The following is a 17,996-nucleotide window of genomic DNA, read 5'->3' on the forward strand; positions in this document are numbered from 1 at the left end:
TATGTACGTATGTACTCGTATATGTAATACCTTTAAGTTGATTAAAAAATTTAAAATAAACAATAACAAGTAAGCAACAGCCAACAACATTAGACAAACGAAAGAGAGAGAATCGAAAAGCAACAGAAAAAATAAAAAAAATTTAATAGAACTATCATGCGACAAAACAGACTGTATTATTATAAAGATAACGTCAAAATATCAAACTACGAACTGTCATTATATAAAAAATTTAGTGTAGTTAGTCGTCGCACACTAATTACATCCGCAAGACTCAATTAAAAAAATAAACCGCATAAAACAAATACCAGAAAAAAAAATAAAGAAAAACAAAAATTAATAAAAAAAAATTAATTTTTTTAATTTTTGCCTTTATTTTAGTTTCGAATTGATAAAATCTATAAAAAAAAATATTTATTAATTAGGTCTTACATGACTTAGAAAACCGTTATAAGTTTTTATCGTTAAGATTTACAATTTTCATCGATTAATCAATATTTTTAATTGATAATTTTAAAAATAAAAAGTTGGGGAAAAAAATTAAAAAAAAAAGTTTTATAAAATCTTTTGGTTTTGCATTACAAATTATAAATTAAAAAAAAAATATTTTAATTCTCGGTAAAAGAAATATAAAATTTATTGGAAAATCATGAGAGAAATAATCCATTTGCAATGTGGCCAATGTGGAAATCAAATTGGATCCAAGGTTCGTTAAGTTTATTTTTATCTTAAAGCAAAAACAAATTGTACATATGTACATACATATGTATGTATGTATGTATGCATTAATAATACTGTACAATAATAATAAGTGTTACCAGTGTTGAAAAATTTTTTAATGAAATTTACTTAACACAAAAATGTATGGATAATGTGAAATTTACAGCGTCATCTGATTATATTTAACGAAAGAATAAGAAATTATTAAAAATCGATTGATTATTTTTGATATACTTGATAATTTATTGTTTAAAGAATTATAGAATTAAAGTTGACTAATATCACACTTACTTAACTAAGTAATAATATATGAAAATAGTGATTTTTCAATAACATTCGTATGAACACGTTAAATTGTAAGAACAGAGAACAAAAGTAACAGCATTGAAATTTTATGTCAAAATACCCATATGTTCTGAAATACTTTGGTAGTTTAGGCTAGCAGAGAATTATTAAGAATTTTTACACTTTATTCAATTCAAATGGCACCTCTCTATTTTTCACATTACTAATAGAAAAAAAATTATTTTTTTCACGATTTCACACAAAATAATAATATTTTACTTAGTTTTGATATTTTACTCTTTTCATGTCATTTTTTCATTCTCTTTCTCTATATTTTACCCTCACTCTTTTGATGTTTTCTCTCTCTCTCGTGCGATATTTTACTGAGCATTATGAACATAACGATACGTCATATATATTATATCGAATATAATAGAATAAAAATAATTATTGAGCTTTGAAATTAAAATTATCTAATTATTATTTATTTTTTGCCTTCTTTTCTTCTTTTTTTCACTAAAATTTAAGTAAATTTTCTTTTATACGTACCTTTTAAAACACGTGATAATTTTTATTTAATTTAGTTGTTTGATTTCAAAAAAATTATTTTTAGGTTAGATTTTATTTTTATAATTTAGAATATAATTTGTTATTTTTTCTCGTTGTATGCATACGAAAATATCTGCATATACATGTGTATATACATATGTATGTATGGGAAATAGACGTAGCAATATTCTATAATTAGAAAATTTTCTTTTTACGAAATGTTTTTTTTTGTTATTTTCATTTTATTTCGATTTTCAAATAAACATGCGCTTTCAGATTGCCGGTAGTTTTGTTATTTAGTAAAATATATGCATAAAATAATATTCACAAACATGACACAACAAAATTTGTAGATAAACTATGAAGAGCAAAACTGTCAATATTAAACAAACAGGTAGAAAATATTTTAAATTCTACCGATAAATTTATTTATAGATAGTATAAACTTGGATTTATATATGTATGTATGTACTCGTATAACCAAAAAACATGAACAATTGGATTAAAAATGGATTTTAATAAGCGCAAAATGACGTAAAGGATAAATGCATTTTTACATTTCGAAAAGCTTTGTAATTGACATTGAATGTTTGAAACAAAATAATTTTTAAAGCTTAACCAATACCCGAATTCGAATTTTGTATTCCAGTCGAATTCTCTACCGCAACATTACTATTATCAAAACGATGTTAGACAGAATAGATGGAGTAGATCGTATCTGCTCTGTGATAATATAAAAATGAATGATTTTGAAAATGAATAGAGTTGGTTTTATGCAGTTTCAATATTTGTTTAATATAATTGCATAATTTTTGATCTCAGCAAAGCTCAAAACGATTTCAATGAATTTTTTAAGTGGCATAACATATTCGTTTCTTCAAAATTTCAATCATGTAAATCAAACAGTTTTAAATATATGCAAAACAACTTTTGAATTTTTGTAACAGCCACCACAGGAAGTCATACAATTTTAATGACTTTCATCAAACGTAATCGCCTTATAACAGTATATTTTTCTGTTCGAAGCTTCAATAAAACAGCTTTAAAAGTTTTAGAGATATGGCCGCATAGTGCACTCAAATAGTGTTTGAGTTATGGCTGAGCCGACAAAGCTAAATCGACTCAGAATTCGACGCTGATCAAAATCATATGCTTATACCTATGTCTCAGACAATTATTTCTTAGTGTTACAAACATTATGGCAAATTTAATGCAAACAAACACCCTTCGAACATACGTTCATTGGTGTATAAAAATGGGGAGCGCACTATCTAAAATTCTTTAATATTCCTGTTAACCATATTTGATTTAAATATGATTGCTTGATTTAAGTATACCAAAAAATCAACTACAAATTCCGAATTGGTGTGAAAAATACATATAAAATTGATGAATATTCGACATTTAAATCATAAATAAATTTCATTAAAAGTTGTGTAAATAAATTTTAGCTTATTTTTAGTCACAAAACCGAATATTTGTGAAATAATTTCAAAATATTTATTCACCTTTTTATTTTTCTTTATAATTCATATACAACACTTTTTAGATTCACATTAAATAATTCAAAAAATTTAATTAGGATTTTAGAAATTTCTTTCAAAAAATTTATCGATGCGAAGGTTTTCATTTTAATTTTTTTTTTAATTATTATATTGTTGACCAATTTTTATTAATAAAAAATTGAAATTATTGTGGGTACATTAATTCCAACTTTTTAAAATTAGAATTATTTATTTTCATTATTAGCTATTTTAATTTTTTTTCAAAATTTAATAAAATTTAAAAAAAAATGTTTAGCTACGTCAGAAAAAAAAACTAATAAATTAATATATGTATACAGTGCATATACATTCTTGTATGTGTAGGTATATTATGTATAACCTGACTATTTATTGTATAATAATTATTATACACTGCATAAACTAATAAAAATTAAAAATGTTTTCGACCTTATATTTTGTGTTATTTGCAGAATGACAAAAATTTGAAAAAATATTTGTGTATGACATAATAAATTATTAAAAAAAAATTTAAAGAGAAATAATTTGTATTTATTCATGCGCTAATCAGAGCAAGTTCCATTATTGCAAAAAAACAGCAAAAAAAAATAGGAAAAAATGTCATATAATTAGTTAAAAATTTTTAGTAAAAATGCAGAAAATCTCAATTATATTATCCACTCTGGTAATAATATATTATTCAAATAACGTGTATGTGACTGTGCATGTATTAATGCATGTAATATAATTCTATGGTGTGGAATAAAATTACCTACCTAGATATTAAAATTTTGTGGTTTCTCTTTTTAGCACTTTTCCAAAAATTTTTTGAAAAAAGTGCTTATTAGTTTCACTCTGTCCGTCCGTCCGTCCGTCCGTCCGTCCGTCCGTCCGTCCGTCCGTCCGTGGACACTTTTTTTGTTTACAAAACTTCTACACCCTTGAAGATAGAAAGCTGAAATTTTATATGTACATAGATCTTTACTAGAAACTTACTTCCGTAGAACAAAATTTTTACCTATCTCCCCCCCTCTAGAAGTTATACCCCCCCAAAACCTTAAAAATGGCCTTTTTTAACTTTTTGTTGCAATGAAACCATAAGCATTTTTGAAATTTTGCAAACGCAGAAAGGCAGTGGCTTGCTTCCCCTAGCGCGGTATGCTATAGTCAAAATTTAGAAAAACAAAATGGCCGTTCAAATTTACCGTTATCTAAAGTCCTTTTTTTCCAAATTTTTGATGTCATTTTTCTTCTAGACCCCAGCCTGTAGAAGCTTGAAATTTTAGTGGCTTATAGACATTAAAAAATAATTTATTTCGTTAGAAGAAAATTTTTTTCCATCTCCACCCCCTTTCAAGTTATCGCCCCTTGAAATTTGTAAAATTTGAATTTTTGACACCTTATATTTCCGAAATCGTACGTTTTTTCAAATTTCTATAAACGCAAAAAGCTAACGGTAAATTCCATGACATTAAAAAATATAATTATTTTCCTTAACTCACACAAATAACCCTTAAAATCGAGCATTATGTTAACCCCTTTTTATATTAATTTTTGCTTTATTTCAAAGACTGCATAAATCGTTCATCCTAAATATATGCAATCCTAGAAAGAGTTTTGTATATGAATGAAAATAATTTTAATAGTGTGATAGGTATACATAGACTGTATTTAAAAGCAGAATTTTCACTTGTTGAAGGGAAAAGTGCTACAATACAAACCATTGGTTTGACCCAACTTTATTTAAATAAAACTCAATGAATAACTGTGAAAATCTTTAAAAAATTTTGTTAAAATAAATTGAATAAATTTTTTATTTATTTTTATTTTATTTCTTTCGAAAAATTATTGACCAGAAAAAGGCATAAAATTATTTGAAAGCACAGCATTTGTATTTCTTTTTAAAAGATTTTAATTATTTTGTAGTTTTAATGTCGTTTAATTTTTCAAAAATAATTTTAAAGAATGCAATTAAGAGAAAATCAAGAGCTTAGCTGTGTTGAATAATAAGTTCTATTAAAAATGCATAAGTATATGAAATTTTCGAATGGAAATTATATTAGGTAGCCTTAAATTGTCGAAGATTTCAATTCAAAATTTTAAATTGAGAATAGTTGTATTAATTAAATTTGTCCTGTAATTTTTGCTACTTTTCCAGTTTTCTGCAAATCACGGATCAATTTTCACACAATTTCAAGGGTTTGGAAAAAATCTCGTTCTTTATGTTAACGCATTTTAAAATTTTTGAAAAATTTGATTGCTATTATTCGATTAATCAATTTGTCACTTTCCGTCTGAAGCTATTGACATTAAAAACTTCAAATCAAAGTTTACAGTAAAGTCAAAATTAGCTAGTACTAAACAGAGAATATGCACTATAATAACTTGAATATCTAAAATAGCGAACGTAATTTGATAATAAAAAGAATGATTTTTTCCTTTTGCGTTTTTAGACCTTGTTATAATAGTATAATGGAAAAATACAATTGGAAACAACATAGTTGTAAATTATATTTTATACTAAGAGAAATAAGTATAACATTTAAATTTTTGAAAATATTCTAAGGTTTTACACAATCCAAATATTATAAATGTTATATACTATAAACCCCCTTCATATATTATGTTAGGTTATACGTTATGCACTTAAATTATATATAATAAAATTGGACACGAATATATTTTTGTACTTAAACTGTTATACATTATAGTTAGATAATGGAAACTTGAAAATATTGTGCGATATTTCCTTATGTGATATGGGTTTGCAATAAATATTAACAACATTAAATCTGTAACCACAATTTCCTCAGATCTAGATCGACATATTTATGTTTTCCATTATTGCCAATATGGTAATCATATACAAATTTATAAAATTTTACGTCATGTTACTTTTATATTTGACGTATGTATGTACGTCACAATATAAAAATTTTCATAAACGCAGTATGGCAAAATAATAATGTGCTAAATATGCAATATATTTTGGACAATTTGGTAAAAGCAAAACAGTATCGCTCATTTAATTTTAGCACTCATAACAATTTCACTATATTGTTGATGAGTTGAAAATGTATTAGTGAATAAAATTAATTCGCAGCAAAAATTAATAAACGCATTAATGTAGCGCCAGTTTTGACTTCATGATGTACATATTGTGTTTATAGAAACCCTGGTTAATAGTCCCAACAGATTTAGAAAATCGAAATTCTTTAAATGAATAATACTGTCCAAATGTTTATATAAAATAAAACAATTTTGCTAGATGATTCATCACTTCGTGATCCAAAATATCTTATATTTTATTATTTACTTAAATAATAATAATTTATATTTCGGCAGAACTGATACCAGAATTCTCTCCCTTACATTCTGCATATGTGCCAATATTGAAATCTAAATTTGTTAAAATATCAAGCTTAATATACTGAATCAGCATTATTTTTCAAATAGTATTCATTGCCCCACATGTCTACATACACACAAGTATTTAATTGTTTATACGATTTTCCAAGATAAAAAAATCGAAGTTTCTAAAATAAAATAATAATAAAAAAAATGTTGAAATTTTTATGCTTCTTATCTTGAAATTAAATTCCATATCAAATATGAAGATAAGGGTAAAATCTAAAATTTACTATATTTACTCTTAACATAACTTTGTTTACCGAAAATTATGTAATCGTATACGTAATCGTAAAAATACTATCGCTTATTTTTGTTATCTTTTCAAAATTAATTATAAAACAATTTAAATTTTTATTTGAAGTTTCGCGTGTGTCATTGAATAAATTTAGTAAATTATACTTAACTTAAAATAAGCTATTGATTTAGATATGGTTTTGACACTAATGCTCCACATAATAAAAAGTTTCATTAGTTATAATGTGATTTTTGAAAACCAAAATTGAGAATTTTTCGAGGATTTTCGAATACAAAATAACAGTTTATAATTTTTCGATAATCAATTTAGTCCATTCATTTCATTATTATATATAGCATTCATTCCATCAAAATTTGTTCTATCGTAAAGAGGTCGCTTTTGCTTCATGCAAATGTATATGCGGTATTTGGCTTTTGAATTCTGAATTTTTCGAAAATTACTTTTCAAGTGAATTTTAACTAAAATTATTTAAGTTATATAACAAAATATATGTATTTTTAAATTTATTTTAATACTTATCTAAGGAATTTACAGTTATAAGAAAGTACATTTAATCCTAATTGTAAACTACTGATTAATCATGTTTTAATTCGCTGGTTTTTGAGAGTAACTCTGTCTCTATGTTGTTGAAATATTAAGGCTCAATTTAAAATTGCCTATTTCGAAAATAAGAGAAAAACGATCATCGACTTAATTTTTCATTGAATGTGTGTATAGTTCATTCCATGAAACGTTGTAGCTTCATTAAATTCAAGAATAGCTCTCTCGCAATTAATAAATAATAAGTTTATATTCTGAAACCAATTACAATAAAACCATGCCCAAAAACTAATGATTTTTCAAATTCTTTATTTCGAAAGAGAATTTTAATAGATTCTATTATTTAAATTTTCTTTGATTACAAAGTGTACTACTCTTTCGCAATTCTTTCTAGCTACAATTGTAATTAGATTTTTTTTTTAAAGAAAATTACACAAAAATCATTTCAAGTTTGATGATTATTAAACCGAAACACATAATGTTTTTATTTCAAATATTATTTTTTATATACATAAACTTTTATAGTGCATTCTAGCATTAATTATAACTTCAAACAAACACACTTTTTTTTGGTTTTTTTCCCCAAAAACAAATATATTTTATGTATAAGGCCACATACATAATACGAGTATTTATATTTAAAACAATTTAAAAATATTGTATATTCTAATAAAAATATCCTTTGTTATTTTATGGAATAAAAATCAATATGGACAAGAAATAATTCATTTAATTAAATAATATATTTTTTATTTTTGCAAAAAAAAATAAATAAAAAAAAAGAAAACAGAAAAGGGGAATAGTACAATTTTTCATTTGGCAACATAAATTATTCCATAAAATATTTTCCCACAATATTATAATTTGAAAAAAAAATGTATACATAAAATCCAAATGTATACAGATAGGGTCTTTTCTTTCAAAGGAAAATGCTATATACCGCCCAATTGACAAAGCTGACAAGATTTCCGATTAGATTCTGCATAAATTTTTCCGTGGACCAAGGAAAATGTGAAAACTTTTATGATGGATTGCCGCCCTTTTTTTTGGAAAGTGTTAGATATTTTTTTTTTGTAAGTATCAAATCATGTCTAATTTTTCTAAACATAATTGCTTGGACTTTTTCGTACACAAACTTGGTACATTTTCCAGGGAGTTAATCAAAAATTTCAAAGGAAAATTGTATGGCAAATTTTATATTGTTCGAAAATCTGGGCTGTACGCTCACGCTCACGCTGGAATGCAAAACATGTTCGACTTAGTCCACAAATAAAGAACATGAAACCTTTTTTAACACTTATTGTGAAAAACTTGGAACGTGCAAGGAATACCCTGTATATTTTTTATTTGAAATTCTAAAAGAAAATAAATATAAAATTGAAAAGAAATGAAAAAAATACTTTTAATTTTTATTTTACAAAAAAAAAAAATTTTCAAATATTCTATTTATTTCACATTTTGTTGGGCGGCAATTTTGGTTTGAAAAAATTTTTTATTAAAAAAATACAATGATTGTACAATTATTATAGTTGAATAGGGTTGCCATTTTAGCATATGAAGAAAGTCCCACCAAGCCAGGACAAAATAATTAAGTAGGATTCGTTCCCGTTAGGGTCATGTTGGTGAAACTCAAAATTAGGGCTGAAGTCTTTCATTAATTGACATTGCAACAAGGGCCGAAGTCAACAATAAAAAAAAAATTAATTGGATGCAAATATATTCAAGTCATCAGCAGTTTTTTCATTTTGTATTCAAAATTTATAATCGTAACTAAATACAAATTCCGAAACTACAAAATCTGAAATCTCTTTTTGACTTAAAATTTGTGAGATTAAACAATATTAAGCGCATCAATAATTTAAATCCTAATCAGTAGATTTTAATGACGACTCTTCGATTACCGAATCACTGAACAGTTTTCAAAAATTTTTGGGCTATAAATAAAATTTTTTACATTTACATATATACATACTTTATATTTTGTTTATTATTTTTGCATAATTCAAACTTTCAACATCACCGAAGTCCTTTTCATGGGATACAATGAAAATAATTGTTTTTATAACCACTACAACCCAATTAATCTTTTATATCCACGTACACTTATCAAAATTACATTCATATCATCAAATTGCAAAAGTAGAGCAATAGTAAAAATAGAAAATTTGAAAAAATTAAATTGTAAATAAAAATATGAAAGGTTTTTTTTTTTTTACAAAATTGAAAAAAAACGAACAATAAAATAGAAAATCGCAAAAAAAACTCCCGCTAATGAAAACAAAAGGAACAAAAGAACCAAAGAGTTGAAATTTTTTATTGAATATTATTAGCACACTTATTGCACACCCATACCATTCAATGCTTACCCTTAATAATCAGGTAGGTGCAATGAATAATTTCTGTCATTCAATACTTTAGTTATTTTTACAAATCAATTGTTAAAATTATTACTCGTATATTTGGTTTCCATAAAATCTGGTGTTGTTTCAACAATTCTTATGCATCTTTTATTTGCACATATTATTTTACAATAAAAAAATTTCATTCAGAATTTAATAAATTTAATATAAATAATTGTCCTTGTTCTCCTAAGACGGGACCAAAGAAATATTTTCTAGTGAATATTCCTATTTTTAACCTCAAATTTGAACAAATGAACTGAAAGATGCAAATTCTTCCTTAGTAAAACTTGTAAGTATAAGAAGAAATATTCCTACTGAATAGTTCCAATAAACTTTGTGTTTTCAACAATACCTTTTAAACAAAACTGTTAATCAAAACAGCTTTTAACAAAAACGGAAAGATTTAATAAGTTCCTTACAATAACGAGAGTTGTAAGATAACGAGAAGCAGAAATAATAAAGTTTTGCCTTCTGTTTACAATCTACAATGAATATTTGAGCAGGGTTTCATACGATAAAAGATTTTGTATAATACCGAAGCATAAATTGTGCTAGATGACAAAAGACGCGAAAATACGAATTAACACGAGTAACAGCCAATTTCCAAAAATATTTTCCAAACTCTAAGGGTTGTTAGTATGTCTTGTTAGTATTTTAAAATAGTCAGGCAGGTATATTAGATTTCCAAATATCTAAGTACTTTTAACACGAAAAGCTTAAATTGCCTTCACCAAACATTTTTGGCTATTTATTTTAACACATAAAAGCCTTGTGTTCTTACTCCTACCATATTGAATGAACTTTTTTTTTTTTAATTTAATATAAACAATGTTTCAATGTTTTATGAAAAAAAATTAACAAAAGTATCAAATTATGGAAAAAAATAAATAAATTACCAATTTCATATATGAGAAAATAGACATACAAGGGAAAACTTGTTCCGTTTTTTAGCTGTTATTTCCGTTGATGAGTTTTTAAAAAATGACAAGTCACATAACAAAAAAAGGGTATATTTATTGTTCCCAACTATACAAAAATTGTATTCTATCTTTTTATAACAAACCTTTTATATAAAAAAAAATTATTTTGCTTTGAATTTTTTTTGAAAACAATTACTAAAATTGCGTGTTTTCATAAAATGAAAACACAGAAAAAAATTTTGGATTTTTTTATTAACAACAATATTTTAATAAATCCAAAAAATAATCATTCTCAATTAAAATTTTTTGAATTTGAGTTTGAAATTAGTTTAAACGAAAGAAAATTGAGTTGACCGTGTCAACTCTGTGATACCCGTACGAATTTGTTCTCCTATGTACGAGTTATGAATATTCCATAGCTGAGTATGGGACAGACTATGGGACAATTTTAAGTTGCCATATTACCATATTAAAATATGCAAAATTGCAGTACTCTGTCCTTTTTTGTGTACAAAATTTTAGTGCTTTTCAATATTTTATAAAATATGGCCAAACTACCATTGCAGTTGTATGGTAGCTACCACAAAAAATTTCAACGATTTTTATCAAACACATTGGCCCTGCTAATATATTCGTTTGTGTAAACTTTCAATGCCACACCTTTATAATTTCTGAGATATACCCAAATAGCTTTTGAAGTTATATGGCAGCTATAAAAACTTGGTTTACCTTTCTTCATCAATTAGAAAAATTCTAAATGGCGTCACTATTGCTATCATTATTAATAATACGGCGACATAACCGGTTAAGTAAAGTTTATTATGTATGACGAAGTCACAAACTTGTCGAATTCTATTGAATTGGTGAATTTGCCAGCATTTGGAGTCATGTACAACAAATGGATATATTCACCTATTTTGGGTGCGCAATGGCAACATGATGCCAATGGGGTGTGTACTCACTGGACACTGTCTCTTGATGGTCCATCAGAAGAGAATGGGCAATTCAGAGAGCAAAGTCTCCTATTTTTGCCTGAAAGAGGAAGAGCTGGCGTAGAGGTAGCTCACTTATGACTACGATGCTTCAACAGAGATTTGTGAAGCCGGTGGAAGTCTCGCGGCTTGGGTAAGCTACGATACTGCATTTTGTCGTGGACTTAATGTAGAATCGATCCACCATTGGGAAAAAAACTCATTTCTTCTACATATACCATGAAAAACAAATGACAAAATTAGTTTTGTTAAAACTTTTTAGGTTCAGTTTTTTAATTTAAATGAAAAATCCGAACAACGTCGTTTCAAAGTGTTAAATCATTTTACTGTTTTCTTAGTCATGTGCGAAGAAAGCAAGATGAAGAGAATAATTTCAACACAATATCATTTTAATTATAAATTTTAACAAATTAAAATAAATTGTTTTTGGTTTTCAACTCATTCTGGTCAAATTTTGTCAACTCCTTCTGTCGCTATAACCCTACAGAGTTCCGAAAGTCTCAGACGTAACATCTGATATATAATACAACAAAACAATTCTCTCACATGTCGTTTTGATGTGCGTTATCTCTCTAGTTCTAAATTATTTTCCGAATGATACCACTTGACATGTCATGTGACTCAACTTCTATTATACTCTTTTATTAATTTTCATAAAAAACAAAGATTTCAAAGTTAATTTTAATTTTGATTTCTTTCAATTTTTCCGCTTCTCAAACAATTATTTTCTCTCAGTGTATTTAGTATATACACTCACAAAAATAGAAACAGAATCTCCATTTTCAAAGGTAGGTATTTATCCTTTTCTGAAACCATAAATAATTAAATAATATTATAAAACCATGAAACACAACAAAATGAACAACCATTACAAAACATAGAAATAAAGAAAAGGTTATTAATGTAAAAAAAAAATAATAATAATAAAAATAAAATGACAAAAGAATGACAAAATTTTATATAACATGTTTTATTTACAAAAAAACATAGAAAGGGTAACCGCAGTTCATGAAATATTAAACAACTTTTTTTTCAACATTCTTTAATTTTTTTTCTTTGTAATTTTTTTTTTTTTTTAATTTATTTTAAAAACCAACTGAATGACAATACTGAAATTTCATCATAAAAAAAAAAGAACGAAAACGGAAGAGAAAAAAAAATAAAATTAAATTGAACAACACAATTTTCCATGATTATGCAATTCAATTCAGATTTTTCCTTTGATTAATAAGGACTTCACAATAAATTGAATCAAAATCCTTGTTTTTGGTTTTTTTTTTTTTTTTTTTGTTAACCAGAACCCTCTTTATATAAACATGCCAACTTATATGTGTGAACTGATAACTTTTTACCAAATTTTTATGTACACATATGAATGAATGTCAGTACACACATGTTTCAGAGAAATGTCATTTAAATACAAAAAAAAAATAAAACAAAAATAAATAAATAAAAGTGTGATTTAAATAAATTTCTGATTAAATAATACCGGTAAATCGTAAGAACTATTAATAAATCCTAGATTGAGGATAATTCAACGCGTGTAAATAACATCAACATTAAGTTTTATTTATTTTTAAAAATTACATACTTTCATACACTAGCGGCATACGAACGAAGTGTACACTATACGCGAATGGAAAATTAAACTTTTTTTTCTGTTGCAATGGAGAAAATTTACACAACACTTAAAGTTTTTTTTGTGTATGAGTTGCAATATAAATTTTAATTAAGTTATAATTATTTTGTTATACTTGTAGTATGGCGTGAAATATAATTATAACTTAAATCAAGGTTTTTTCTTTCTTATTATTTTTACACACAAATATTATCATAAAAGAGTTGTTTGAATAGTTATTTTTGTTGGAAATTTTTAAATTGTTGAAGCAATTGTATAAGGGCTTATATTAAATGGACGGAACATTAATGTTCTTTCTTAAAAATGTTTGAATATGAAAATGTTTGATAGTCGGGGTCAGTGTATACAAATTTGAATGTCTCCTTATAAAGTCATTTTTTCAAAAACTGTTCTCTTGAAGTACGAAATTCTCAGAGAAAATTGAATTTTATATTTTCTTGAAAAAACAAGCGGAACTGCATTTTATGAGATTTTTTTTTATGTAAAGATTAAAGTTCTTTAGCTCTTTTGTTCCAGTTAGAGCATATTGCAAATTTAATAATTTAGACAAAATACTGATGCTTAGAATTCAAAATTTATTTAATGACCATTCTTTTGAGAGCAATAACTAATTTGAATATAATTTTATTGAATGTTTTTATTGAATTGAAAATAGATTTTGAAGAGAAACAAACATTAAATAAATATGAATAAATTTTTGTTTGAGTAATAAACAGGCTCAAAACAGCGCTCAATTACTCAAAATTTTTAAAAATAAATAATTAAAGCAAAACAACAAAAAGAATTTTATTTTTGCATTAGTAGATTCTTAAATTCTCTTTAAAATATCTTGGATTCAAAAAATATGACAGAAATTTAGCAACTACAAAATTTCCAAAATAAATTTCTCAAAAAGAGGGCGAAACCTAGTGGAAAAACTAAAGTAATAAAAACTGAACACGTAAACAGTGTGAAAATAATTATTTATGGTATAGCTTAACTTGACATGTTCATACTTGTCACAGATTGAGAGAGAGCCGAAGAGCAATTTCATATATACTTTCACTTTGACATCTCTCAAAATATAAAAATCACAAAAAAGAGAGAACTAATTGCATACTCTTGCATATATGTAAAAAAAATTAGCAACTACTTATGTCGCCTTCTATTTTTTATGAAATATGAGAAATCTGCTCTATAAAATAATCAAAACTTTGAATTCTATATTTAATTAATTGATTCCTAATCGTAAATATTTTTATTTTATAAACAAAATTATAAAAGTGCTGCGAAATTTCATTTACATTTTGTTTAGCACGTGTACCTTAAATTTTTAAAATTAAATATTAATTAATTATTGATATTTCGACGAATATCTACACTTGCATTCTTTTGTCCATAAAATTGTAATAATGAACGAAATTTTAATTTTCTTGTGTATAAAAATTAAAACAAATATAGTATTGAATTTTTCTCTTTAATCTACACTTGATCTATTTTATACTATGAAACAACAAAAAAGAAAAACAAAAACAACTACAATATAATTGAAAATGAATAAATTTTAATTGAACACCTATTGAATGAAATAAAGTTACACATACATATGTACATATTATACATTTATACCACTATAAATTTATATATTTAAATGAAATATAAATCTGCCATAACCAGGCGACAAATATACATTTATGTATATATGCATCTTCTCTTTATCGTTGTATTTTTAAAACAACTTGAACACGAATAAATAAAACCACAAAATTTAAATTTATATATGTGAATATATATACATACATATATACGCTTACATATTTAATATTAATGTATATTAATACTATACAATTTAAAAGGATAATTTAAAGTAATACAATAAATTTACTATACACAACAAAAAAAAATGTTATGCAAGAGTGTTATACTTACACCTTATACTCTTATATATATAGATTCTTGTATTTATACACATTATTGGGCTGTTTTTGTAAATATTTTAAATTACAATTTGTACTGTAATATTAATGAAACATCAATAAATATAAATTTTAATTTAAATACACTTTTTAAATTTTTACTTTAATAATAAAAGGAATCGATAAATTTCATATCACTTTTGCCTTTTGTTATACACGTATTCATATACGTATACGAGTATAAATGTTAAAAATTTGAAATTTTATGAAAAATAATAAATAAAAAAGCTTTGTTCAATAATATTTATAACGGTATAATTTTTATATAACAAAAACTCGGAATTTTAAGGATAGATTCTTTTCCTGTCATATTTCAAAATTAATAAAAATTTTGACATGAAAGTGTTATATTATCAGTTAAATAAATAATTTATTTCTAAAATTATTATTGAACGAGAAATTTCCGAAAAATTTTATTTTGGAATGGGTGATTTTTTTAAAGGATTTGGCTTTTTTTAAAAATTAAAGAAGAAATATATGAAAATTGCAAATTTTCCTATCGTGTTTTATTCGAAAAATATTAATAGCTTTTAATTCCTGTTTGAAAATAATATTATGTAAATTTTAAATCAGGATGACGTTTTATTAACTCTTAAACTCGAAAAATTCAAATTATAGGCAATATTAAACATATTTCGGCCAGAATATCGTCAACTGCAATTAATTTCGAATGAACAAGTAATTTCACGATGACTATTCTTGAGGCCTCAAATGCCAATTTCTCCAAAACCAAATATTATTTAATAATTTATTAAGTAATATTAAATCGGGCATTACTCTCTACTTGACCAAAAATTAATGATTTAATATCTTTTATACTGTTGACAATCATAACAACTTCCGCATAAAATGTCAAAAATAAAAATCAGAAAAATTAAATTTATCAACAAAAAAAAAATCCCCGTTAATATTAAAAGCTATACAAAAAATTTTTATAGCTTTTCAAGTTCAAATAGTGAATGAGTATAGAAAAATATTAAAATATTATCATATTTTTAATGAAGTAATATAATAAAAAGAATCCTAAAAGATCATTCTTTACAATCATACAATATATGTAGATAAATGTGTTGATAATTACATTTTCTTGTTTATTTCTGAATTATTGACATTGCTACCTTCATTTGCTCAATGAGCATAAATAAATAATATTTTATATTGGCGCTAAATAAAAAAACCATAGAAGTGTAAAAAATAAAATTAGTACTTGGAAAATAAAGGCAGTTATTCTTATTTCTACATATGCATTTTACAATAATTAGTACTGTTATACATTATAATTATAGTATACAATCGCTAAATATTTCTGAAGAATGGTTTTAGTATAAAAATCGGAATATTACTCACAATTTACTCATAATTTCTCTTTTTCCTCTTGTTGTTCATGTGTCATCTTGAAGTCCACCAAATAAAAATTCTTAAATCTTTAAAAATTTCTCGATAATTAAACACAAATTAAATAAAAAGTAAGCATAAATCTATATATTTATTTGTATTGCCTCTCAAGATTTAAACTAAAATAATTTTGGTCCTAAAATTTAATTAGTTTTTTATAATTATACAATAAAAGTCACAAGAAATTTCCGTATTTTTGTAATATGATCTAAAGTAATAAGAAATTTAAGAATATTTTATAACACTTATGCTAATATTGTAGGTCTTTAATATCTCTTAAAATTAAAATATGGGAAATTCAATATTAGTTATACCTTATAGTTATATATGCAGGATTATGAAATACGCATAGCATATATTTAATTACAATATCCTCAATTATTGATAAAATATAATACAAACGGACTATATAAATATATGTACATATATATACAGTATATACAGTAAAACAATTTATTATTAAAATTTTTGACAAAGGTATTTTAAATATTAATCATAAATAATCATTATAATGAAACAGAAAAACAAAAAACAAAGCCGAACGGCATCAAATTATACAAGTTATGTCTTCTTAACATACACATAGCAATATAAAAATATAAAATAAATATAAATTTAATGTAAAAGAATAATGTTACTTATACAAAGAAAAGTAGAAAAAAACTAAACAAAAAGAAGAACCTACACAGAGTTGAACCCACCAATTTTGAGATATTCAGTTTGAATGCAATTTCCTTTCAAATTTATAAAATTCGAAAATATAACAGTAAACAGTAATTGTAATACCTAACTTTGGAAAATTTTTACACTTGATTAAAAAACAACTTTAAAAGAGAAACCTTTAACCTTCTTCTTAAACTTCTTCCAACTCTATGCATACCGATATTCCTGTAATGCAAATTGGGTTAGAAGATAGATTTAAATAAATTAATTACCTTATGATATGTGTAATCAAAACTATTCTAATATGATTTATTTATTACGATTGAATTTAAATAACTACTTTATAAAAATTTATTTAATCAAAATAAGAAGGTCATATCGTTCGTATTTTTAGCTTTAAATTAATTCTAATTTAAAGCTAGTATTAGAATAATGCATTCTAAATATATTCTCGTTTTAACACGTTAAAGAATACATCATATTTGATGATCAAATAAAAAATTCTGTACTAACATTATGGAATCAAACAAGAGTAATGAGCAAATCAAACATTAAAAAATATGAAATAATAATTTTGAATTCAAACATAGCTGTCATACATGTATTAACTTTCTTAATTTATAAACATACTTGCATAATACCTACTCTATGAATTTGCAATGGAATATCAAATTTATTATACCGCTGTTAAACTAAATGGTATTATAAAAATCTATTAAATATTAGGGATGTCAAAATTTAATCATATTTTTGACATATTATTGTTG

General features: G+C 24.6%; 1 protein-coding gene across 1 annotated transcript in view; it reads left to right on the forward strand.

The window, feature by feature from the left end:
• Positions 1-237: 237 nt before the first annotated feature.
• The window catches only part of LOC129614432 (tubulin beta chain-like), a 95,554-nt gene continuing 77,795 nt past the window's right edge, over positions 238-17,996 (forward strand). Inside the window, exon 1 of the mRNA XM_055529027.1 lies at positions 238-706. Coding sequence (XP_055385002.1) covers positions 650-706 — 57 coding nt within the window. The 5' untranslated portion in view covers positions 238-649. The remainder of the gene's footprint in view (positions 707-17,996) is intronic.

Source organism: Condylostylus longicornis, unplaced genomic scaffold, assembly GCF_029603195.1.
Source record: "Condylostylus longicornis isolate FDR11 unplaced genomic scaffold, ASM2960319v2 ptg000107l, whole genome shotgun sequence".
Taxonomy (NCBI): domain Eukaryota; kingdom Metazoa; phylum Arthropoda; class Insecta; order Diptera; family Dolichopodidae; genus Condylostylus; species Condylostylus longicornis.